At 37.2% G+C, this 27891-nt stretch overlaps 2 protein-coding genes across 2 annotated transcripts; one reads left to right on the top strand and one right to left on the bottom strand.

The window, feature by feature from the left end:
* Positions 1–14262: 14262 nt before the first annotated feature.
* Positions 14263–17763, bottom strand: LOC139455855 (uncharacterized). The gene is made up of 6 exons (XM_071237401.1): positions 17529–17763; positions 17052–17122; positions 16575–16748; positions 15511–15625; positions 15003–15243; positions 14263–14399 (listed from the first exon to the last, which is right to left on the bottom strand). The coding sequence occupies exons 1-6, from the start codon at positions 17761–17763 to the stop codon at positions 14294–14296; spliced, it is 942 nt and encodes a 313-aa protein (XP_071093502.1). The 3' UTR covers positions 14263–14293.
* On the top strand, positions 17576–27577 carry LOC139464642 (uncharacterized). Its single transcript, XM_071246169.1, has 5 exons — positions 17576–17663; positions 19681–19902; positions 20171–20377; positions 21701–21925; positions 26066–27577. Exons 3-5 carry the CDS (start codon positions 20363–20365, stop codon positions 26702–26704), a joined length of 879 nt encoding a protein of 292 aa, XP_071102270.1. The 5' UTR covers positions 17576–17663; positions 19681–19902; positions 20171–20362; the 3' UTR covers positions 26705–27577.
* Positions 27578–27891: the final 314 nt, after the last annotated feature.

Here is a 27891-nt window from a genome sequence, read left to right as displayed (position 1 = left end):
TGCTGGCTGAATTCTAAAGGTGAATCGACAGGCACAGACATGAACGTGATGTAAGTATATGCCTACGTACTGTCATTCGTGTCTCCATGCAAACAGGGTGCCACGCGTGACGACAAACAGACGTTGACGTTGATCCATAGGATGATTATTACTATGAATTATACCGAGGAGTTGGCTCTCGTATAGGTTGACATGTGTACTGTCACGCGTGTCTTCATGTACACGTCATGTACTTCGCGTTGCCATGCAAACGCGGTGACACGCGTGACTAAAAACACATGTTTATCCTTAGGATGAAGACGTTGTCATTCGTTCATTTATGCCGAGGTGCTGGCACTCGTGTAGGTTGACATGCATACTGTCACGCGTGTCTTCATGTACGCGTACTGTCATTCGTGTCTCCATGCAAGCATGGTGCCACGCGTGACGACAAACACACGTTTATCCATAGGATGATGACGTTGTCACTCGATCGTTCATTTATACAGAGGCGCTAGCACTCGTGTATGTAGACATGCGTACTGTCACGCGTGTCTCCATGCACACGTGATGTACTTCATGTCTTCAAACACACATGGTGTACTACGTCTCTCCATGTAAACGTGATGTACTTCATGTCTTCATGCAAAACGTAGTGTCACGTGTGTGTCTTCAAACAGACGTTGAACCATAGGATTATGACGTTGTCACTCGTTTATTTATACCGAGGAGTTGGCTCTCGTGTAGGTCTACAAACGTACTGTCACGTGTGTCTCCATGCAAACGGCATGTACTTCGTGTTACCATGCAAACGTGGTGTCACGCGTGACTACAAACACATGTTTATCCTTAGGATGATGACGTTGCCATTCGTTCATCCATGCCGAGGAGTTGGCACTCGTATATGTCTACATATCTGTTACCATTTGTGTTTCCATGCAAACGTCATGTACTACGTGTTTCCATGCAAACGTGGTGCCATGCGTGACTACAAACAGACGTTTATCCATAGGATTATTATTTATACCGAGGAGTTGGAACTTGTGTATGTTTGCATGTGTACTGTCACGCGTGTCTGCAAACAGACGTGGCGTACTTCGTGTCTTCAAACACACATACTGTACTACGTGCAAACGTGATGTACCAAGTCTCTCCATGTACACGTGGTGCCACGCGTGTCTTCAAACATTTATCCATAAGATGATGACGTTGTCACTCGCTCATCCCTGCTGAGGAGTTGGTACTCGTGTATGTCTACATGTGTACTGTCACGCGTGTCTCCATTAAACGTGATGCACTTCGTGTCTCAATGCCAACTTGGTGTCACGCGTGTCTCCATGCAAACGTGGTGTCATGCGTGTCTTCAAACAGACGTTACTGATCGATAGACATACGTGGTGTTTGATTCCTGTCTCCAGGCAAACGTGATGCCACTCGTGTACACCACCATACATACATATTTATTTTATTTTATTTTGAGACGTACCATGGTGGTGTCACGCATAGACGTGTACCTCCAAGAGGACTGGGGAGGGTGTGGGTTCTTTGTTTTGGGTTGTTGTTTGGATTGACAAAGCAAAGGATGAAAAGCGTTCTTTTGGGTGAGATGGGTGGCCCTGAAAAGGACCGTTGGAAACAAACTGGAAACAAGCTGGACAAGGATTGTCTCCTTGATTACATTTCTTTCCTTGATCTCGATACAACATAATAATACGGACCACCCCAACAGTCGGGTACGTCAATTCCGTGTTGAATAGTTCGTTGCAATGCTGCCATAGCCTCAGACTTGGTCTTAAACCAGTGTGGGCTCTGCGATAGGATCGTCTCCGATTCACCCCGTGGGTAGGCCACTATTGTCCACGAATAGACTTTCCTCCTCCGTTGGCATTGTTGACTGTTGGTCTGACACGTCAGACAGTTGCATCGAGGCGACATGGTTGATCTCTCCTTCAGTGCTCGGACTGTGACGGTGTGCGTCTGACTGACTGATATAGAAGATTTAACGTGCGCTTTCCGACTGTAGCGTATTTCGCACACGGTGTGCGTGGCTTCGCTCTTGTTTTGTAGGAGAGGCACTGAAACCCTGCTTCCTGATTGGTCGAAAACGCAGCACGCTGATTAGTTCGTTCCGGCGCCTGGTCTCGGATCTTTTTTTCCAAACCAGAAATACCCTTGTGATGGATGTACAGTCAGTCTGTCTTACAGTGGTGCACATTCAGTCTTACAGGGTTGCATGGTCAATGTTACATGGGGTGTACACTCAGCCTTACAGTGGTGTACACTTAGTCTTGTACAGTTGTTGTACAGTCAATCTAACAGCGGTGTACAGGTAGTCTTACAGGGTTGTACAGGTAGTCTTACAGGGTTGCACAGTCAATCGTACAGTGGTGTACACTTAGTCTTACAGGGTTGTGCACTCAGTCTTACAGGGATGTACAATCAGTCTTACATGAGTAGACAGTCAATCTTACAGGGGTGTACGGTCACTCTAAAGGGTTGTACAGTTAGTCTTACAGGGTTGTACAATCAGTCTTACAGGGTTGTACAGTCAATCTTACAGTGGTGTACACTTAGTCTTACAGGGATGCACACTCAGTCTTACAGTGGTGTAGTCACTCTTACAGAGTTGTACAGTCAGTATTACGGGGTTGTACGGCCAGTCTTACGGGGTTGTAAAATCATTCTTAAGGACAGGACGGTCAGTCTTACAGAGTTTTACAGTCTGTCTTACAGGGCTGTACAGTCAATCTTAAGAACTTGTACGGTCAGTCTTACAGTGGTGTACAATCAGTATTACAGTGGTGTACATTTAGTCTTACTGGGTTGTACACTCAGTCTTGCACATGAGTGTACATTTAGTCTTACAGAGTTGTGCAGTGAGTCTTAAGGGGTGTACCGTCAGTTGATGTAAGTTAATTCAATCGTACAAGTTTACCGACAGTATTACCCGAGCGTACTGTCAGTCGTACATCAGTGATCAATCAGTTTTATAATTATGTTGAAATCAATATGGATGTACAGTCAGCCTTACATGGGTGTACAGTCAGCCTTACAGAGTTGTACAGACAGTCTTGCATGGGTGTACAGTCAGTCTTACATGGATGTACAGTCAACCTTGTATGGTGTAAGTCAGTCTTAAGGGGTGCACAGTCAGTCTTACAGAAGTTCTACAATCCCAAGGTTACAAAAGTAGAACTGACTATCGAGGGCGTTCCTAATCAACTATATAGTCAAGGAATGCTAGCGTATCAACAGTGGGATGAGATTAAAAAACTTCCTTCTTTAAAACGAAGCCCAGAAGTTAATGCGGTCGTGAAAGATCTGTCTCTCGGGGGTGTATCGATGGATGAATACCTCACCACGAAGTATGCGCTATGGCTCGACATGCGAACAACGGACGATGACCAACTACATGGCAGTGGGAGGAGAATAGAAAATGCTATACAGATAACGGAGCTCCAGGAATTGGCTGGTAAATTAAACATATATTTGTACGTGATTATGGATGCGCAACTTAATATACAGAATGGACGATTCGTGCAAGCAATCTATTAATATTCTTTTACCTAAAGAACCACACTGCGCTATCATATGAGGGCAAACGGGTTGTGGAAAAACAGCTTTTATTCTAGATATTTTAGAAAGTCATTATCGGGACGTTTTTCGATCATATTATTATTCTGTGCCCGACTATAAGCGTTAATAAAACATACCTATCGAGGTACACAGAGTCGATCCAGGTGATCGTTTACAAGACTGTTTACGAATATGTCACGAAAAATACAAAGGAGAATCAACCCTTTTTGTAATAGACGATTGCAGCGCGAGTAAAGAACTCACCAAAAAGAAAGATAGGCTTTCGTATTTAGCATTCTCCGGTCGGCATACTCAGCATAGCGTTTGGGTACTTACTCAAAAATACAACTCTGTCCTGAAAGATCTCAGAGAGCAGACCAAATGGGTAGCCTTGTTTCATTGCAAAGACCGAGATTCATTCGAGGAATGTCCATGCGAAAATTATGTTCTTTATACCAAGCTCGAACAGATAAAGTCAGAAAACTGTTAGCAGCAACGAAGCATTGTAAACTCGTATTAAAAACCGATCAACCAGCTGCTTTTGCAATTGCTTAGTAAATTATGGCAAAATTATAGCAAATATGGCAACCGCTAACCAAAATGTGGCCAAATTATAGTAAATATAGCAAAAAGGTGGCAAAATTATAGCAAATATAGTGAAAAAACACGATGAATTGAACATTAGCGGTTATTATGACATAATGTGGTTTGAAATCCTCATTCTTTAGCAACAGTTTATTATTACGGGATGTATTGGATATGTCATATTATATTATGTTAGACTTAAATATCTCCTTAGGTAATACATTATGGAATGCGACGAACTCATCGAACAAATGCTCAAGGAATCTGAAGAAGAACCAATGACAGATAAATCTTTAGATAAACATAGAGAAAGACTCGCCGCTTTGGTAGCCGGTGGAAAATGTTCCCAATATTTTGGGGAAAATTATACTACTGAAAAAATTGATAACATGACCAATGAAGAAATTAAAAAACTGTCTAGACTGGGAGCTTCCATGACTAAAACGATAGGCTGGGCTATATTACAACTATAGTACGTTTCTCCCTATCCCGGCAGAACATCGCATGTATTTATGCGAATCTCTCGAGAAAGACCCATTCATCAAACACGCTATAAGCTCAGTATTTCATCGAACACGCTATAAGCTCAGTAAGCTGTGAGTTTTATCATAGATACGGAATGTTCTTAGCTCCACTCACCACAGCTTTAATAACGGCTAGTTATAGTCAATTTAAACATACGTGCCCACTTAATAACAATGGAGACTCAACAGGTGACACCACAACAGATTGCGAACGAGGAAATAATAACCCCAATCAATTACAACAGATTGCGGAAATACCACAACCACAAAAACAAGCCAGAGTTACTAAAACCCCCCCCAAAATAGCTGCAGGAAGAATGGGCGGACTCGCTCGCAAAGCAAAACTAATGAATAATTCAAATATTGATCAGACTAAAACTTGGGCACTAGTAGGAGTTGTTGCTATAGCGGCTGTATGGTTGTTTTATAAGACCGGAGAAGAGAAAACGTCACCCCTGATGTCACAACAACAAGCTCAATTAGAGGTTAGCCCCCATATAATGCTATAAGAAGCATGACTACTCCAGTTACAGATGGTAAAATGTTGGTAAACGCAACATATCATTCAGCGGCTTGGCCATTGGCTATGCCCGTCTAGCTAAAATGATAACTAAAGCCACACCACCCAAGCTAGATTTTAATGGTTATGATATCAGTATGACGATTCTTCATATTGGATTAGCAATGTCAACGAAAGATATGCTCATCAAACAAGGGCTTATCCCGGAAGATATAATGAAGTAATTAAACATTTGAATATTTTATATTATTGAATATGGCATCAATTGCGATGATGGTCGGTGGAGCTATTGTTAATGCTCTAGCTTTTTCGGGGAGTAATTTCTTATTTTCTAGTATGAGAGGTTCGGAGCAGAAAAGACATCATAAAAAATTTCAATGCAACCGGCGTTGTGTTGGTATATATTGTGGTATACATGCCTATTACATCAGGCGGGGAAATAAAAATTATACGTGTTCTGTATGTGGGATAGGGGTCAAAGGTCGTTATTGTTTATGTAAGAAACACGGTGCTGATAGGGTCAGGAACCAGATTATTTATGCTAGAAAGAGAGATTACATCAATGAGAGGAATAGGTTGGGGAGAATATGTATTTAGATATATGAAAATATAACCAATTAGACAAATGAATCATTTTGCATGTAGCATTTAACCACAATGTTTTTTGTCAAAGAGCTGAAGGCTTTAGCAAAATAACGTGGTCTACGTGTTTTTTCTCGAATGAGAAAAGCTGAATTGATCGATTTACTCGGTTTGGCATACAACAAACCCCAGAATGTTAGAGAACTCAAAGTCAAGCAAAAAACAGTGGGCTGAGAGCTTATTCTCGAATGAGAAGAGCTGAATTGATCGCATTACTAGATAATAATCAACAAGATGATGTTGATGATGATAAATCAGTTGATGATGTTGATAATAATCAACAAGGTGATGTTGATAAAAAACAACAAGAATTAATATTTGTACCCACATTCGCCGGCATTGGTAAATATCTAAGAGGTTGGAAGATGGATATTAATTCCAACACGGATGTTAATGATGTTAAGCCCATCATATCGAGCAAAATTAACGAGGAGTTAGATGATTTACATAGTATAAAATACCAGCTGACGATTAAAATATCATTGAGTAAAAGTAACACAGACGATAGCACTGAATATACCGAACCATATTTCCAGAGTAATCAAGAAGTTATAACCGAATCCGATACTATAAACGCATCATTAGATACATCAATTCAGAGGATACAGGAAACTTTAGAACACTGGACTAATAGAGGTTCCGGTTGGGGTGTGGATAAAATCAATAGTTTATATTTAGATACAGCAAATTATATGCCCTTCAAAGGTGGATCTTATATATAAAGAAAAAAGCCATAATTAATGTAAAAAATAAATCCGATGACTGTTTAAGAATGATTATAAGATCTGCATTGTTCCCCGTAGACAAAAATCTAGCTATCCTCAAAACGATGGACTCAACTTCGATGGTATAGACGAACCTACACCAATATCACAAATTGATAAGGTGGAAAAGCAAAATAATTTAGCTATAAATGTTTTCGGACATTATTCTAAAGGAATTGTTATACACAGGATAAGCTCCGCTCCGGAACATATTCCCAGAATCAATTCATTTCTGATCGAAACAGATGGAAAATATCATTATACATGGATAAAGAGTTTAAGCAGACTATTATGCGATCAAACAAAACATGCAGGAAAGAAATATTTCTGCGAAAGATGCCTGCATGGGTATAGCAGACAAGATCTATTAGAAGCGCATAAAGAAGACTGTAGAGGTGTTGGACAGACTGCTATCAGGATCGATATGCCTAAAGAGGGAAAAAATATATTAAAATTTGAACATTATTGTAATCAAATGCCAGTACCGTACGTAATTTACGCCGACTTCGAAGCGCTTATCAAACCCATAGAAAATATCAACCATAGCAATCAAGGTACGTACAAAACTCAAAAACATATTCCTTGTGGGTTTGGATATATAGTTGTAAGGTATGATGGGAAAACAAACACTCCCGTGATTTACAGAGGTCCCGATGCAGCGGGAAAGTTCCTAGAATATCTACAAAATGAAGAGAGAATAATCAGGGGAAATTTATCGTGTAAGAAACCCATGTGTATGACTAAGGATAAATTGGAGGTCCTATAAGAAGTCAACTAGTTGTCATGTTTGTAATAAACCCCTGAATGGGGATTCCGTAAGAGATCATTGCCATGTCACAGGTAATTATCGGGGAGCCACGCATATCAAGTGTAACTTGAAATTAAAAATGAATTCTCAAACAATACCCATCCCCATTGTGTTTCATAACCTTAAAGGATACGATTCACATCTCATTATGAAAGCATTATCATTATCAAAGACCGACGGCGGCTTAACGTGCAGTCCTAATAATATGGAAAAATACATATCATTCTCGTTGACTAAAACTATACATTATAGGGACAAGGATGGGAAAGCCAGAATAAAGCAAAGTAATGGACTTAGATTCATAGACTCCGTTCAGTTTCTGTTATCTTCCCTGGACAATTAAGCTAATGCGAACAATCCCGATGACTTTGCGATAACAAATAAATATACCGATAGGTTAACGCGTCATTTGTTGTTGAGAAAAGGTGTATATCTTTATGAATATATGGATTAGTGTCTAGATTCGACGAAACTAAATTACCACCCCTTGAATCATTCTATAGTAACTTAACAGAATCTAAAATAACCGATGCCGATTATGAATACGCTCTGACGGTCTGGGATAAATAAGGTTGTAAGAATTTAGGCGATTATCACGATCTGTACTTAAAAAACGATGTACTGTTACTCGCCGATATATTCGAGATATTTAGAAAGACATGTTTAAAACAATACGGCTTGGACCCGGCATGGTACTATTCCAGTCCCTGACTATCGTGGAATGCATTGTTGAAGAAGACCGGCGTAGAACTAAAATTACTCACACATTACGATATGCACTTGTTTATTGAGAAAGGATTAAGAGGTGGTATATCGATGGCAGCTAAAGGTATTCTAAGGCTAATAATAAATTAGTGGAAGAATATGATCCAAATAAACCCGACACGCACATATTATATCTCGACGCCAACAATTCGTACGGATGGGCTAAGAGTCAACCTTTACCAACGGGTGGTTTTCAGTGGGTCGATGATATTAATGCGAATGATGTGAATAAAGGGTACATACTAGAAGTTGACTTGGAATATCAAAATTCGTTACATAGAGATCATAACAGTTATCCGCTAGCTCCCGAAAGATTAATGGTTAATAAAGATTGGATGTCGGAATATCAATGCTCCTTGATGGGTAATAGTAGGTTTGCTAACATAGAAAAACTCGTACCAAATTTGATGGATAAGACAAAATATATAGTTCACTACAGAAATCTCCAGTTATATATATCATTAGGTATGAAACTAAAGAAAATACATAGAGTTCTAAAGTTTGATCAAAGCCCTTGGATGGAGCCCTATATAAGGTTGAACACAGATTTAAGAAAGATAGCTGCCAGCGATTTCGAAAACCGTCTAAATTATCACGTTGCTCACCTCTGAATCCTGAATACTATCTAATACTACTTAAACAAATATTGAAAAAATAACATACAGCTATTCTTTTTAAATGGTGAATCAGCGTACCAAATACGATTTTAGGAATTGTTGTAATATCAACATTTAGAGGGTCGATTCTCACATCTCATGTCATCTCCACGTTTCTCTAGGAATTGTTATAACAACATTAAGCTGGTAGATGCTAACATCTCAACTCCGTGAGAAACACGTACAACATAAATACTTCTATTCTAAACTTACTGCGATTACTGTAATCTTCCCAAATCAAGAACCCTACATAGCAGCAACTAAAATGAAACAAATATTCCAATTCACCGTAAATAGCTCTAAACCTAACTGGCAAATATACACTAGGGGAGTTATTCGAGTGCACCCAAGGGAAACCGACGAGGACCTCGACATATACGCCAAAGAAGCTAACACTATCCAAACCCAACCACAAATAACTAGCCTCCGCAGGATTAAATCAAACAGAAACGGGAAAACCACCCCCCACACCTATTGTAATAATAAACTTAAAAAAAACAGCTAAACACCCTGAAGCCCCCAAACATATCACTTTCGGCGCTAACCATAACTTAGAGGTCAAACCATACATCAAGCAAGTAAAGCAATGTTCTAATTGCCTACAATATAATCACACCGCTAACCAATGTACTTTCAAAAAAACTAAATGCAAAAACTGTGCTCAAACGGACTTCCCAGGCATATGCACACCCTGGTGCATCCACTGCAAATCCATAAAATACTCATCACTCTCGAACCAATGCCCCCACAGACTATCACTCACCCAACAGGCCAACAGGCATATAGACATAAACACGGCCAAAATCCAAACCAAAAACCCACACCGCAAGCATACAAACCACTACTACCAACACCACCCCCAAACAACAACACTCACGCACGCAAAACAGTATACCCAGTCTCCGTATGGGACCAAAATCAGCGAGACGCATACATCGCAAATGAAACAAACACCCCACACATCCCACAAACTCACACTCTCACCCTCCCCGCCTCTCACCCTACAATTACCACATCTACACCCGCAAGCAAAACCCAACGCACAACGACCACCACACAACCAGCACCAACACAAGCCATCACAGCCACAAGGGCAACAACACTCCCAAACCTACAGGCAACCCCCGAACACCCAGTCAACAGGGAAACTACAGAAACCACTCAGACTCTCGCACCCAAACCCAGCATGCAACCCACCACCGAACAGATTGACCAAACTAAAGACAACTTAACCGAAGAGGACGAGTACACATCCTCAGAGGAAATAAACGATCTTACTTTGTCAGCCCCAAAAACCAAAAGCTATAGAAAAAAACTCACCCAAAACGTAGCAAGCAAAAATCTAAACAACTTAGTCCTCCTACTAGCTTACGTGTTAAAGCAGTCTAATCCAGAAGCCAGCTCCAAAGCCTTCTTTGGTGTAGCACATAAACTAAAACTCGTCACCACCTCTTTCGACCGTTTCAGCAGCAACCTTAATAACCTACTAAAGTAAATACCTAAACCAAGCCTAAACCAAACATAAATCCACCCAGTTTCCCAAAGCAAGGCCTAAACATTTTTCAATGGAATGCCAATGGCCTCGCCGGCCATGGTTCTGAACTCAAAGCTAAATTCAAAATAGATAATGGTCCCCATGTAGCTTGTATTCAAGAAACCAAATTCTCACATAAAACTAAATTCAACCTACCAAATTATAACGCAGTGAGAACCGACAGGTCCAAAACCATGCCAGGCAGAACAGGAGGAGGTCTAATCATCTACGTTAGAGAGGATATTAACTACGAGGAAGTTAAAGTAAACACTCCTAATCTAGAAGCTAATGGAATCCAAGTCACCATCAATAACCAAAAAATAAAAATCATTAACATCTATCACTCAACACTAAAACCAATTAAAGATACAGACCTAGATATCCTTTACCAATTAGGAAATAAATCAACCATCTTCCTAGGAGACTTCAATGCCCATCATCCTACCTGGGGCATTGCAGATAAACTAGACAACCATGGACAACTAATATCAGAGTGGATCGAAAAAAATGACCTAATACTATTAAACAATAACCAAGGAAGCTCTAGTAATCCCAATACCTAAACCAAATAAACCAGCAGATCAGGCAAACTCCTATAGGCCCATCTCCCTAACCTCAAATCTCTGCAAAATAATGGAACTTATGACTAAAAATAGGCTACAGCACTACCTAGACCAAAACAACATCATAAATCCTGACCAAAGCGGCTTCACTCCTGGCCGATCAACTCTCGATAACCTTACCCGACTAGAACAGGATATAAAAACAGGACAGCTAAACAAGCAATACACCATAGGCATATTCCTCGACTTCTCTAAAGCTTTCGATATGGTATGGCACCACGGGCTAATATAAAAACTTAAAAAAATAGGACTAAAAGGTCAAATAATAAACTTCATCCAAGATTTCCTAAACAATCGCAAAATTACCGTGGGTATAGACCATACACTATCGGACCAGTGTCCCCTAGAAAATGGTACTCCCCAGGGCAGCATCCTCAGCCCAACCCTCTTCAATATAATGATAAATGATCTATTCGAGGGCTTATCCCCTAAACTAAACACTTCAAAATTCGCGGATGACGGAGTCCTATGGATCCGCACTAAAAGCATTAAAATGGCAGAAAACTAAATCCAAAAATCTCTAGTTCCCTCCTCCACCCACCTCAGCATTTATTCCAAATTTCAAAATTTCAAAAAATCAATATAAGCAACCCCTAAAAGCCCCCTCTTGGGTTGCACACACCACTTTCACCCTTCTCGCAATACACTAAATGGTCCGGCCAAGCCTGTGTGCGAAATACGCTGCAGTTGGAAAGCGCACGTTAAATCTTCTATATCAGTCAGTCAGTCACTTACTGCGAAATACGCATCCCAGGCAAAAATTACACTAGTTATACTACAGTAAAAGTCAGCTATAGTCGTATTGTAGTGTAGTTAGTGTTGTAAAACTGCAGTAACTTCCCAGTTGTTAGAATATTGTAGTTAACTATAGTTAAACATTCATTTGAGTACAGTAATTTGGGAACAAGAATTTTCCACTTTAACAAAACAGTAATAGAACTATAGTTTGAATATAATCAAACTGTACTCAACTGGAGTTTACTGTGATATCATTACAATTTCACTATATGTTGACTGTAGTTGATGAGAGTTTTACTGCAGATTACACAACTATAGTATGAATACAGTAGACATTACTGTGATACGACCATATGATGATAGTTGTACTACAGTACAGCTACAGATTTACTGTGGTAACATTGCAAGTAAATTTCAGGTAGTTCATTCATAGTAGAACAACAGCTCCACAACCATCAAACTACAATAGTAGTAGAGTAAAACTGCAGTTTGCAAAAGTATTACAATGGTTTTACTGTAAATAGCATCACTCTTCTACTCCAGTATAATGACTGTACATCTAGCCTTTGACTACAGATATACTGCAGTCATGCTCTTGTATATTCTTTTTAGCTCTTAACAGTTTATTTGTAATAGAACCATAGTTCCACAACCATCAAACTATGTTGTTACTACTAGAGTAGCACTACAGTTTACGAAAATACTACTGTGGTTTATCGGTATACTGATTTACCTTTGAGCCTTTCTACAACAGTATCATGGTTGAACAGTTGAAGCTTAATGACTACGATAAAGCTGCTGTCACTAGTCGGAGCTGGAGCTGTACCTGTGAGAGTGAATGAGTTTAACACAGGTCGCTGCAAGGACAGCCTGCATCACCCTATTGCCTGGTCCTGGCCAATCAAGGGGGTTACTACAATGCAGCATTAACCCTATCCTTGCTGCACATGGAACACTTCTCCACCACAGAAAAGCTACAGAGCCCAAAGGCTGTATTTCAACCTATGAACTCTTCAACTATAAATCTGTGAAACAGTATTTTGTTTCAAATCAGTCTATATGATATAAAAGAAAAACTAAAAGCATATAACACATGACATTTATTATATCTTTTTGGCATAAGATACAAGAATTGGAATGTCAATGAATTCTTTCATCGATTCTGTGAAGCACATGCCATCAGTAAGATCAACTCAGGTTCATTTAAAATGGAACACTTCTCCACCATAAAAAGATCTACTGGCCCCATGGCCATTTCAACCTACAAACTCTTCACCTAGAAATTTCTGAAACCACAAGACAACCCAATTGTGTTTAGTTTTAAATTGATCTAAACATGATACGAAGAATGCAACTCAACTCTCATCACTACTAGAAGTTTACTTGTCATGAAATGTGAATGAAAGAAATTCAAAAGCAAATAACACTTGACATTTATAATACTTTTTGGCAAAAGATACAAGAGCTGGTATATCAACAAATTCTTTCAGACATTTCATATACCGTATTTGACATGATAAGCGCCAACAGGGATATTTGCTGATATATTGGCTTGTGAACAATTCCAATTAGCACCCTTTCTGATTGATCAATGTACACAAGACTTATTTATTCACACATAATATGTGTGTTATATGCATCCTTAATCACGGGAAATTAAATTCTGGAAAAATATATATCTGTTGTACATGAACATTCCAGGCTGTCACCATAACCCACAAAATTAATCTTTCAACTGTTTTTTCCCCCACGAAAATAATATTCTAATTAGAGCCCCCTAATTCTAATTTTGAGAGTGCCATGGGCGCTTATTACATAGAATACGGTAATGAAAAGGCACCAGTTGAGAAACACTGAAAATTTCTGCAATAAAATATATTTAATGTTTTCTGAGTTATACTCTGGAAACAAATTGTGACTGACAGCACCCACTTTGTGGCGAGGGATAAAAACTGTTAACAAGGAACATGATGAGAAGGTTAACGAGAGCAATTGTTAAGTTTCCATTTAACAATACTTCGCAGCTTGTCGTCATCAATCACATTGCTTCCAAACTTTTGAACCAGTGCATCTGTAAAATAAATTTTAAAAACACATGAAGTAATAAATCAGCAGTACAACATGTACCCTGAAATGGAATACTTATTTGATCAATGGTGAAACACACATAAATTTTGATTACAATGAGAAATACTCTACAATTGTTTGGCCAACCCAAAAGGGAATCTACATGCCATTGTGTTAATATACATCTTACATCAATACAAATTACATGTATGTGTAAATTTACAAAAAAACATCTTTGTGAAACCATGATGGTTAGAACAAGGAACAAAATTATACGGGATTTGAGGTTTATAGTTTCGAAGTTACATACTGTTACATTATTTATTTGAAACATTCACTTTCCTAGTCAAATTAAGTTTTTTATCGGGAGCCAAACTAGCTTTTCACATGGTAACTTTAAATTGATATTGGGATCTAAGTTAACAAGTGAAACATACATCTGAGACAGGGGAGAGTGTCGCTCGGAATTCCAGGTTTGGGTTCTTGTTCATGACAACTTGGGTGCGAGCTCTTCATACCGGAAAAGGAGTGCGTTGATAAGTCCTTGCCAAACTTGGAAATAAGTAGATCTCCCAGGAATCTCTTTGGATCTGTCGTAAACACTCTGAGTACAGCATTCTGCAGGAAAAACATACATATTAGTTATTCTAACATCAAGGATGTGAGCAGGTTCCCCCTCAAAAAAGAGGAAATGTCTAGGGGGGTCTGGGGGCACCCCCCCCCCCCCCCCCCCCCCCCCCCCCCCCACACCAGAAATTCCTTTAACATTTGATTGCATTTTAAGCAATTTCGTACAGTTTGGCCAACATTCACAACAAGAAATGTAAAGACAACTTTATCTTAAAAACAAGCCATCATCTGATTTACAATTTCTGTGTGACGCCTTTCCCCACGTTAGAGTGCAAGTATCTGTGATAGAAAACGTATTATGTCCGAAAACCTATGCTGCTGAAAGCTCTGATTGAAAACAGGACAATCCAGACGGTTGTCCGGTTTGCAATCATATTTTTCTTATAATCTTTGATTATATTTTTACGCGGAAGATGATTTCCCCCCCACCCGAGGACTACTGTTTAAAAAACAGTTATTTTCCACGTTTCCGTGGAGATTTCACATTCCTGTAACGTAGAAAGATTCATAAAATAATTAAAATAACTTATGTTTCAAACAAACATAAGTTAACAAGGCCTTTATCACCAAGTAAAATATGTGTGTGCATACCTCCCATGCCCTGTCGAACGTTGGTGGCTTTGTAGCACTGGTGAAGTTGGAGATGGCGTGGTTGTTGAGCTAGGTTGTGGCGTGGTTGGCGAGCTAGGTCGTGACGGCGTACATGATGGAAGGTTGGGAGAGGCTGATGTTGAATCACAGCTGTCATCGCTGAAGGGCAAAGAACTAACAGGGGATGACTCAGCCTGACGGTCCAAAATTTCTTGCAGTTGCTTCACCAACTGTGGCGTGACTGGAAAACATGAAACTTACATGAACATCTGCAAAGATTGGTAAAAGGTAAGAAACTTGATTTCCCTTTACAAAAACAAAGTATTTTAAGAAGAATGTATAAGAGGTATTAACAATCTCTTCTAATATGGCATAAAGTAATTTTTTTGCTGTTAATATGTTATAGGACTGAACAAACTTATTTCAAATGAAGAAGGGCAGAATATTGATTAAATAATGAACATCAAAAACTCTAATTTACACACACACATTGCAATTAGTGACTTACGCTTAAAAAGGTCGACCTTTGCCTTAGCTTTCTCTAATTCTTCTTTTAAGTGTCTATTCTCTTTTCTCAAATCTTCGAGTTTTGGAGGGTCCTTTGGTGGCGAAACATCCATCTCCTATGATAAAGAAGTGAAAAAAGGTGAACAAGTCAGTTTCATACTCAAAGAGAACAAATAAAAACATTTGATTCAAATTTCTTAAAGATAAAGTACCATCCAAAGCAGCTAGCACTGTAAAAAACATAATAACCAACAAGAATACAAACTCATCTAATGATCTATATTTCCTATCCCTGGGAACGGTTTTAAAAGCCACAAGGCTTAATCTAGGTTTTTAAAACTAAGGCCTTGGGAATGCTGAAAGGGAAATGTTTCAAAAACTGTCCAGGTTTTCAATGATATCTGAATTTATGTTCTAGTTAATTCTGAAGCACAGTATTGAACTCTCTGTTAAACAGAAGTTCATATTAGATTGTGTTCATCTCATTTCTTTGGAGATTTTCATACCTGATGTAGGGGATATTTTTTTTTGCAGTTTTGAGGGACTGGGGCCTTATACAGGCACCTGAGGATGTCTGGATTAAGCCTTAAGCCATGAGATATAGTATGTGTATTTAATATTAAGTATTTTTAGTATTTCAGCTATGCTCCAGGAAAAAAATCTTTTTCTTCACTTTTTGGTCAAAATTCAACTTGAAACTGTCCAAAAATTCCTAAAATATCAAAAGGCACCAATTTACCAGTAGCCTGATGTATGTGCAAAGTCTCAAAGACAAATGTTGAACTCTTATGAGATATGCTCTGGAAACGACATGTGACGGACGGACAGAGCTTGTGTCTATATTCCCTGGTGTCTTCGTCGGAGCAGGGGATAACAGAAACATACCAATATAAAAATAATGTAGCTTAACACTGAAGTTCCTCTGCTTATAGGGAAACAATATAATCATTTCAACTGAAAACTGAGAAAAGTAATAAGATGAAGCTGGAACTGCCTTTTTGTTCTGGGCTGGGATGGGGGAAGTAAGCAGGGCACATTGTTCTGATAGTGATCTGTGATGTATACCTCCCCTTTCTCCATGTGTCTCTTCTTCAATTCAGCAAGGACATCCTTTAAACCACCCCTCTTTCCTATCTTGGAGATGTTGGTAGAAGCCTGTGCTTCTGTCATGTCTGTGTTTGTGGCAGTTAACTGATCACTGACAGAAGTTCCAGACTTAGTATCCCCTCCATCGCTTCTCTAAAAATTATATTAAATATGTGACCAGGTTACAATTTCTTGTTAAACAATATGGAACATGATGGGATGTATGATGGTTCAACCCATTGAGTTGGAACAAACATTTCTATTTGTCAAACAAACATTGACACTGTGATCTTGGGTACTTTTACCAAAATGAATACATTTCTCAATATTATATTGGTTACCCATTTCTCACTTGAAATGGTTAACCGTTAATGTTTACACAAATATTTACATTTATTATATATATATAAATAAATAAATATAAGCACAAAGCAATATACTGATGTAACTTTTTACCTTTCTACTTGATGGAAACATCTGTGTTTTTTGCATTCTCTTTCCCAAGTTATCTAAATACTTTCGGTCATCTGAAAAATAATCTACAATTATTAGTATTAATAATCATGATGATAAATCAGCATTTCATCTGGACTTCACGGAGCCAAGGGGCTTTTACGCACAAAATTCCAGTAGTTTTTACCTTGCAATAAAATAAATCTTGACTTTGAGAATTCGTTTGTCAATGTCATATTTTTGTAGCCTACTTGACAACGCCAAAAAAAAAAATATTTTCAACATTCAAATATGACAGTGCGACTATGATTAATTACTTCATAATTTACACATGCTTAGTCATATAGCTGTTTTCTTCTATTTCAGCTATAAAAACTTGTTTCTGTTTTTGTTTTGTTGTTGTTTTTTTTAGGGGGGGTGGGGGGTCCCTTACTGATAAATGCTTACTGACGATGGGCTATCCAATTATATTACACATACCTGAATGTTCAATAAGAATTGCAGGGCACTTTAGAATTCTCGAAGTCCCTCCTTTCCTTTCAGGCCAATCGACAGTCCACAAGTCTACGGACGAAAGGCCCATCTGAGGTTCCAGTGTAGGATCTTGTGACACAAGTTCGTAGAGATCTCTAATCATTTCAGTTTTTACGACACCATATTTTCTCTCCTCTGTAAAGAAACACAAGACGAAGGTTCCGACTTGTTTGGTAACCATTTCAACTTCTTGGTAGCTTGAACCTTGATTCGCTTGATTTCTGTTTCGTCCCTTGGACTTAAATTTACTGTCTATCTTTCGTGGCGCCAAATGTCAAATCTCGTTTCTCGTCTGGCATGAGATCCGGCGATTGCGCATGCGCAACTATAATTTCCAGTTCCGCCACATCGAAGCACCACAGATAGGATGGAGGATGAAGTTGTATCTGCAACGAAGTGTGCTTTACCTGCTTCTTTTATATTCTTCTGTTATCGTAACGGGTTTAATGCCAAAACGCACTTACAAACAATATTTGGACAAATCAGAAAAGCCAATAATACCTTCAAGTACCTACTATCGTCAGTTAGGCTTAGTGACGGAAAATCAGCCAGTAAGATACCTGTTCGATTCTCGAAAAATAAGCTAATAGTTGATAGTTCTTTCTCAGTTTACCGAAATATCGGGTGCATATTAAGCAGATTTTCTGCCGACGACTGCCTTATTATCATAGCCAACATGGATAAGGAATCCAATGTTCTTCGAATGCAAGACGAGTACATAATACAGTCGTGTTGGATAATGCTGCGTTTTGATATTTTCGCGTTAATAATGATTTTCAAGCAAAATTATTTGACACTATATTTCTCTATTGTAACAATTTTTTTATTTTATCGGATGGATAAAATTACGATCTGGAAGAACGTCAAACGTCATTTTGCTTAGTGGCGATAAGGGTGGTTACGAAAAAGGCTGATTACGCAAATGATATTTATTTTTTTTAAATATTGAACATGAGATATCCATCTATGAATATTTTCTTCTTTGATATAATACAACCTTGACCAGTAATATTAGATAACTGTGAAGTAGCAGGCAATATTTGGTTGACCTGCGCAGGATTAGCCGACACTTCCGGCGATCTTGAAAACAGGGGGTGCCTTTGTTTCGTTGGAGATTTCACAAATTCTACACACATAAATACTTGTAAATTGTAATTATGCCATCAACCTGATGCTATTTAAATATTTCATCTAAAAAGATTGGGATGTTGTTCCACTCTTGTGAACAAAATCAGTTCTATGAGGCTTAGGTGCACAGAATTAGCCAACAGCACTGTATATAAGAAAGTTCTTTAGTTAAAATCGCATGTATCTGAAAAATCAAGAGTGTTTTTCTTTTTGTTTGTTCATTGGTTATCAGTAAAATTATGAATATCACAGTGTTCGAATTAGAGCCTACCTCCCAATCCAAAACCTTGTTACTTTTGAGGGGAGGGTGGGTGTGTATATTTTTGTTTTTCTTTGTTGAAATAATTAACAAACTTTCAGCACAAACCAACAGTGACCTGGTTTTCATGGTCATGATAGACATAAACGGGAGTGAGTTGGCCGGGCTCAATGCAACTAATGTAATTTCTGTCACTTTTGTAATCATTATTATTCAAACTAACCTGTAATATTGCCCTCTTTTGTCAACAAACACATGAAGACAAATACATGTGACAAAGAAATTTAAAGAAATATTAAAACTATCAGACATCAAAATTGCACCGTGGTTTCTTTTTTTCAACTGGAATACCCCATCAGGCGAGACTAATTACAGTGCAAATAAACAATTGCTAATATGTCAACAAAGACAACCTATAAAACTTAATTACACATTGCAAATACATTTAGATACTTGAAACATGAATGCAAACATATTATATCTGTTAGTCATGCGAGATAAAACTGTCCAACTAACCAGTCATTTCCAGCTTAGTGCATGTTAGCGCTTGCATCCATCCCTCTGTCATCGCAACACAGACCTCTCAAATATCTCCACTGCACAATGATGGAATAACATCTCACTTTAAAACGATTGTTAATGTTTGTACTTGTATTTGATTTGTGCATTCTATGTGCATTATCTTAGCAAAATTTTGTATTTTATTTTCAGTCAATTGCTGACCATATTGACGGACTAGATGATGAGAGGAATTTGTTATCCATCAGTGATCATGGTGATGACCCAGATGTGTCAGGTCTTGCCGATTAAGGTGACAGCAGAGAAGCACTTGACAGTGAATGTGATAGTGATCATATCTTGGTTCATCATGTTCATGATGACCACTCGTCTAGTAATGAGCATGATGAGACCAGCAAACAAGACGAAAGACAGGTATAGTCATGTTGGTATTGGTAATTTTTAATAGTTCTCTTCCAGAATTATTCTGATTTTGCCAGTCAAGTACCATACAAAGCTTAACTTGTTAACAGCTTTCTGATCAGACTTCCATCATGATGATGATTATTCAGTTGTTAGCAAACTTATGTTATAGTATACATACTATACAATTCAACCAATTAAGCTTAATGTTTGTACTTCTATTTGATTCTTGTATGCTGTGTGCATTTATCTTGGTAAGGTTTTGTATTTTTATTTTCAGTCTGTTGCTGACTGTACTGACAGACCAGATGATGATAATAGGAAGTCCAATGTGTCAGGTCTTGCCGATAAAGGATACAGCAGAGAAGCACTTGACAGTGAATGTGATATTGAGACAGATCAGCTTGATGCAGATGATCCCATCTTGGTTCATGACCACTCATCTAGTAATGAGAGCAGCGAACAAGACACCATGGACACAAGACAGGTATGGTATGGGTAATGTTTTAATTAAACTACAACAGACATGCATTACTGTAAACCTACACTTACCTCAGAACCCATCATAAATTATCTGCCCTTGATCTGATCTCAGCATTCAAACTAACTGATCAGATTACTTGAATTTAGTTGAGAATTCGGACATTCTTTTTCTTAACGATTACAGGGAATCCTTGATAGGAAAGGGAACTGTGACCGCTAGTGTTTATTGACGACATGAAAGTATCTATTCTATCATATACATATTTCAGGACATTTTACGTCTGTCAAGATTTTTTATCCCCCTGACATATAATGACAGGGGGATATAGTCATCACTATGTCCGTCTGTCCGTCATTTTGTCCAGAGTGTATCTCCCAAACCATACAACCTAGCTTGCCCAAACTTCATACACTTGTCTATCTGGATGAGTGAGTACTAGTGCCTTTTGCTATTTACAAAATTTTACAAATTTTATTTTTTCATGTTTTCATGGAAATATGACAAATTTAGGATTTTTTAAGGGTAGTGTATTTGTCCAGAGCATATGTTTGAAACTATGAAATCTAGCTTCACCAAACTTTTTCCACATGTCAATCTGGTCAAGTACTAGTGCCTTTTGATATTTACAGACTTTTCTACAGATTATGTTTTTGGTATTTCCATGGAAACATGATGTACTTTGAAAATGTTTGGTTAGGTTTTTTTTTGTTCGCAGCATATCTCTACACACATGCCAGAAATTGAGCTACATTTACTAGTGACATACATTCTATTTCTTATTTTGTGTCTAAGAGACTGTTTCTTACAATATCATGTATGATTAACCACAAATTATGCTCTCTTTAGTGAAAAACCACAGTCGGAGGATATGTCGTCTTCAGATGACCCTTGTTTTAACATAAATTTCCCACAAGGCCTATCATAATCGATAAGACTGGCCACCATGTTGTTGGTGCTAGTTTGTAAATAACACTATAATTTCCCTGCTAGACCAAACAAGCATGGGTAATTAATTTAGAAATAGAAAACAAGAGCAGGTAATTCAAGATTGACAACATGCATGGGATGTGTGTCCAGGTTTGTGTAGGTTTATTGTAACTCTCAGTCTCTGGCCCTGGAGAAATCGAGGATGCTAAGTATCAGGATAATTTATATGAATCTTGAAAAATGTAGCCGACTATTGGTGTATCATAATTCATTATGTGTTGGAAACTATTATGAACAAAGAAATGTGTAAATCAGAAAATTTGTCCTATTATGATTATCATTTGTCCAATTATGAAACATTACTTATGTCGTGATCAGCAATTTTGCTTGTATTTTCAGAATACGATGGAAGATTATTTTGATGAATTTACTGTCCATGATGATGATGCTAATGATGAGTCATTACTTGGAAGTGGAAACTATTTCAATGACCCAGATGGCAATATCTGTTTTGATGAAGAAGATGGTACTATTAAAGAAATGGAGAGTGACAGTGACATCGCAACTGTTGTGCTTGCTGAGGATGATGAGATCTTGATGCATGGTGAGACAGATACAGCTCAGGTAATTTTTTAAGAAGTTTTCTTATTATTCGAGAATCTTGTTGCACATTATCAGGAATAACGTGAAAGAGTTTTCCTCACACATACCGTTAATTGAAGTAATGTATATTATTCTTAAAAGTATGTTTAGCTCTGTGAAAGCATGTGTTAAAGTAGATTCTGGTAAAACAGATTTGTTCCAAACAACGGTGGGTGTTAGACAGGGCTGTATGTTGAGTCCGATATTATTCATTTTCTTTATGAATGATCTTGTCACTGAAATGTACAAAAATTGTCAAAATGGTATGTTTATTTCTCAAGATATTGAGGATTTGATGCTGTTGCTTTTTGCGGATGATGTTGTACTCTTTGCATATAATGTTTTAAGTCTTCAGAGGCAATTAGATATTTTAGAAAGTTTTTGTTTTAAGTGGGGTTTCCAGATAAACTTTAAAAAATCAGAAATTGTAGTTTTTAGAAATGGGGGTATTTTAAATCGCTTTGAAAAATGGTACTATAAAGGCCGTTTATTAAAAACAGTTTCATATTATAAATATCTGGGGGTAATATTTTCTTCTAGACTGATTTGGACGAAATCATGTGAGAACCTGGCAGCTCAGGCTGTTAAGGCATGCATCCCTGTTTATAAATTATTCCAAAAAAATTCATTCCTATCATTCTCTACAGCTTGTAAAATATTTGAATGTAAAATAAGTCCTATACTTTTATATGGTGCAGAAATTTGGGGGCTAAGGTATTTTGCATGTATAGAGAAAGTTCAAACTTCATATTTTAAATATTTTCTTGGTGTAGGTAAATATGCCTCAAACACAGCTATCTGTATAATATGATTTTGTCAACTGGTGTTTATCCTACTCAGTGGACAGTTGGTGTCATTATTCCTATCCATAAAAAAGGGCCGTGTAATAATCCAGGAAACTTCAGACCAATCACTTTACTCGAAGTCTCGGGTAAAATCTTTTCTAAAATTTTGTGCACTAGACTTTCTAAATGGGCTGAAAATCAAAATTTTATTATTCCTGAACAGTCAGGGTTTAGAAAAGGTTTTCAAACGGTAGATAATGTTTTTGTAATTGATACTATCATACAGAAATACTTATCATTATATAAAGGTAGACTTTATTGTGCTTTCATAGATTTGAAAGCAGCCTTCGACTCTGTTCATAGACCATCTTTATTTTATAAATTGTGGATTGGTAATGTAAAGGGGAAAATGTTTAGACTTTTGAATAATATGTATCAAAATGTGAAGTCATGTGTTTTGGTTAACAATAGATGTACTCTCTTCTTTGACTGTCCTTTTGGTGTACGACAAGGTTGCCAGTTGTCACCTTTCCTATTTTCATTTTTTGTAAATGATATAGTACAGTTTTTGAGTGTGGATAAGCAATACTGTGTTAATTTAGACTTGCTGGATCTCTTCATACTCTTATTTGCAGATGACATTATCCTATTTGATAGCACTGTTCTCGGGTTACAAAAACGTTTAGATAAGTTGGTGGATTATTGCAATAAGTGGCAATTAAGAGTTAGTTCTACCAAGAGTAAAATCATTATTTTTCGTAAGGCAGGTAGGCTTAAAAGCTATGAAAAGTTTTTTTTTCTTAATGGCAGCCCTCTTGAGATAGTCCCCAGTTATAAATATCTTGGAGTACATTTTTCTAGCTTGGGTTCCTGGTATAAAACTCAAAAGATATTATCCCAACAAGCTTGGAAGGTAATATTATTGTTACAATCACATATGTACAATTTTCACAAACTTCCCCTGAAAATGTTACTTCGTATTTTTGATGTTAAAGTACTGCCCATATTATTATATGGCTCAGAGATAAGTGGATTTCATCCCTTTAAAGATATTGTAAATGTTCATGATAAATTCTGCAAGCTTATTTTGAAACTGAGAAGAACTGTTCCTAATATTGTAGCAAGAGCTGAACTTGGGAGATACTCGTTAAAAGTAAACCAACATCTGAAAATTATTAAGTACTGGCTGTGTTTATTATCTCAGAACGAAAACAGTATATTATATCACACGTATGTGTACCAGTATGACCGGGCAGAAAAGGGTATAGATTGCTGGGCACTGAAAGTTAAAAATCTGTTGTTTTCCTTTGGATATGGTGAAATTTGGAATAGACAATCAGTTTCTTGTATCCATTCATTTATATCCGCTTTTAGAACAAGATGTATTGATATTGATAACCAGTGTCTCTTTGAATCTTTTGACAAATTATCTTCATTATATTTGTATAAAACAATTAAGCTATCAAATGAATATGAAAATTATTTAAGTGTTGTGAAAATTGCTGCATTTAGGATTATTCTCTCACAGTTTCGCACGTCGAGCAGTGATCTTATGGTATCACATGGTAGAAAGTTAGGTATTCCAAAGTGTGAAAGACTTTTTCCATTTTGTATCATTCCAAGTGTAGAAACAGAATACCATGTTTGTTTAGTTTGTCCGTTTTATGACGATCTTAGAAGAAACTTTCTGCCAAGTTATTATTATACATCTCCATCAGAGCATAAATGTAAGGTTTTATTTACCACCAGTAATGCTTCCACAATCAATAATCTTGCCAAGTTTGCATTCTTTGCTCTTAAAATGAGGAGCAAGCAGTTGTCCATTATATAAACTACTAATTCTACCACTATATGTATATGGTCTCAGATACCCTTGTACGGATTAGTATTGATATTACTACATGCACTTGTGGCGCAACATGTTTGAATGCTTGAATATATATATTGTAAAATGGGATGTGGCCTGATTTACTGAAATAAACCACCACCACCACCACCACAGCTATCTTAGGGGAAACTGGCCGCCACTATATGTTTGTCCAGAGTCAGATCAGAGCTATAAAATATTGGATAAAATTATTGCACATGGGATCAAATAGATATCCTGTACAATGTTACTACTTCCTTAAAAAGCTAGATGAGAAAGGTAAGCACAGTTGGGTGACAGATCTTAAAAATTGTTTATATGTTAATGGTTTTTCATATGTCTGGGACTACCAAAATGTTGGTGATGTAAATATTTTTTTGTATCAATTCCAGGAAAGACTAAAAGATGTTGCATTTCAAAATTGGTTTGCAAAATTGTCTGCTTCCAAATATTTATCTCATTATTCAAATGTTAAATCTTTGCTGAATGTAGAAAAATATATTGATTCTTTGCAGGATAAATCTCTCTGAAGAACCTTCTGTAAATTTAGGATTAGCTTACATAATTTTAATGTTCAGTTACTACGTAAAAACCCACAGATAATGAAAATAGTGTATGTAGATATTGTAACAAGGGTTGTATTGAAAATGAAGACCATGTCTTTTTCACTTGTGATTATTACCAGACTTTATGGAAACATTATATTACCCAACTACAGGATATGTATGACGGTTACCTGTCACTTCCAAATATTCTTAACTGCAATAATGTCGATGTAATAAAACTGACTCCTGTATACCTGTATAAGATATTTAAATCTAGAAAAACGTGACTAAATTTATATTGTACTAACATTGTAATATAGGCCATGTGGCCCACATTACCGAATAAATCTGTCTGTCTGTCTGAAGTAATGTTGTGTTAGAGTTATGTATGGACTGCAGGCCAAGACATCATGGGTTTCAACTATACCTATTGGGCAGGTATTCTTTTCATGACATCTTTTATGTGACATCTGCTCACTCTGAAAGAGTATTGTGCAATACTGCAATGAAGTTACATTGATTTTCCAGTACCATTTAAGGCTCACAGGTTTCACTTTAATACATCTTTGCAGACTTTCCTCGTGTGACATATATATGGCCATCATGATATGACTTTATTATTATGGACAGTAGAACCTTATTATCCCCCCGGCATATAATGCAGGGTATATAGTCATCAGTGCCGGCGTCTGCTCGTCTGTCCATCTGTAATTTTTTCGTTTCTGGGGCAAAACTTGAAAACCGCTTGATAAGTTTTTAACGAAACTTCATACTATATGATTAATAAGTATATGCTGTTGCCTTTTGCTATTTTGGGATATGCCATCTTCTGATGACTTGTTCACACTTTCTAATACTTTGACTTCCGTTTACCATATAGCTTTGATAATTGTCATGAATGAATAGTTATTGTATATAATTTCAGGTTCTTGCTGAAGAAGACAAGCCGATTCATATGGAAAGTACTGTGAAAAGAAAAGAAGTCTTATCGCTTGTGTATGCTTTAATTGCAAAGCATCATATGACGGCAGCAGCAGTTGAGGATGTTCTAGGACTGTTGAATGTACTTGTGCCAGGCTGTTTACCCAGAACAAGATATCACTTGAAGAAAATACTGAACCATAAAACATACAGTGTTCATTATGTTTGTGATAAGTGTAAAGGATACATTGGGAAAGATATTCAGCTCAGTTGTGGGTCTTGCGGCACTGTTCTTAACAGAGATCTGTTGTACAAAACGGGAAGTTACTTGCTAACAGTTGACATCGAGTCCCAGCTTAAACATTTTATTTTGTATGCTGATTTTCTATCCTTTGTTTGCAAGGAGGATATGACAGGCTTTAAAGGTGGTGCCATGTATAGAAGACTCCATTCATTCACGCAAGGCCAGTACAATTTAACTCTCACTTTCGGTTTTGATGGTGCACAGGCAGGGTTTCCCCTGACGCAGAATTCTTGCATATATGACTCTCAATTAAGGAAAAATACGTCCAGAAATAATGACTGCGTCATGACTGACGCAGTTTCAAAATATCTGTGTTGTTGTTTACCAGCTTATAAGTGAACGTAACTCTCACACTCCGTGTGGCTTCGATGACAGCATGTGATTTAAACAAAGGAAAACTCCGCCAATTGACAAAGATTTTCACGTTTCGGCATATTTTCTCACTAAAAGTTAACCATGACATATGTTTATCTGGATGTGTAGACTCGTAAAAAATGAAACAGAAGAAAATATTATCATTGTTGCAGTGAATAATGTGATTTGGCGCGGTCACAGTATGTGGTTAAGCGGAAGCTATGGAAGGGGGTAAACGGAAGTTGTAAGTATCGGAGGGACACATGTTTTTGCCGAAATTTAGGTAAACATTATTGAACGAAATTTTAAATAAAATTAATAAAATAGATGACAAACATAAGGTCAGATATACAGAGAACACATTCTTATTACCAGATAGTGCAACAACAGGATTAACTTGCGTAATTCAATTCGGATTTGTTATGCTATTTCCGATGACGGATCATGACAGCCTGAAATGAGACTGAAGAAAAGTCTGTGCGTATTATACATGAGATATTTTTTTCAAGATTTAATTGCCCATAATTAGGGGTGCGTATTATACACGAATAAATATGGTATATACGAAATGTAAAGCTTTGGGCGTGTTTGTTGTTGCTAATAAACTGTATTCAACCAGAAAACATAACGAGTGTTCACAATTCTTCAGTTCAACTTCACTGTTGATAGATAATACAAGATAACTAGATAAAACATGTAAATGAGTTAGTGGTATTAAATTATAATCTGACATGAAATGTATTTTAATATCCATCCATGGTTAAAAATTATGTCTCACAGTTGAGACTGATGTTATTTATTCATCCTGTATTAGTGTCACTGTAAATTGTTTCATGAGCTGTGAAGTAATTAAAGATTGTGAAAAAATAAAACCAACAAACTTTGTTTTTCATTCATATATCCTTTATTTCTCTGTTGTACAATCAGCTTAGAACATTAATTAGCACTTGTTAACTTAAACTAAAGACATATTATATTTAAAAGATACTTAACTTTAAGTGTAATATTAACAGTGAACACTTTAAATTTCATTAATCATTCAATAAAACATTTGACTCTCAAAAAATATTTTTGACTCCCAAAAATTCATAGGCTGAGTCAAGGTGACTCTCAGATATTGGAGTCTAGGGGGAACCGTGCACAGGTGTTCAAAATTGTGCAAAGTTCGTCTT

The sequence above is a fragment of the Haliotis cracherodii genome, unplaced genomic scaffold (genome assembly GCF_022045235.1).
Source record: "Haliotis cracherodii isolate W230 unplaced genomic scaffold, xgHalCrac1.p SCAF_1, whole genome shotgun sequence".
Lineage (NCBI taxonomy): Eukaryota > Metazoa > Mollusca > Gastropoda > Lepetellida > Haliotidae > Haliotis > Haliotis cracherodii.
Note: the sequence above shows the minus strand (reverse complement) of the source record. Positions and strands in the feature narration are given on the sequence as shown.

What these genes read in the sequence shown, in the direction of transcription:
- LOC139455855 (XM_071237401.1), bottom strand. Translation starts at nt 17,763, where the DNA reads ATGGTTACCAAACAAGTCGGAACCTTCGTCTTGTGTTTCTTTACAGAG. An exon ending in AATTCTTATTGAACATTCAG is followed by an intron (nt 17,123 to 17,528) that starts GTATGTGTAATA and finishes ATTATTTTTCAG; the next exon opens with ATGACCGAAAGTATTTAGAT. An exon ending in CGTTCGACAGGGCATGGGAG is followed by an intron (nt 14,400 to 15,002) that starts GTATGCACACAC and finishes TTTTTCCTGCAG; the next exon opens with AATGCTGTACTCAGAGTGTT.
- LOC139464642 (XM_071246169.1), top strand. An exon ending in GTGAGACAGATACAGCTCAG is followed by an intron (nt 21,926 to 26,065) that starts GTAATTTTTTAA and finishes ATATAATTTCAG; the next exon opens with GTTCTTGCTGAAGAAGACAA.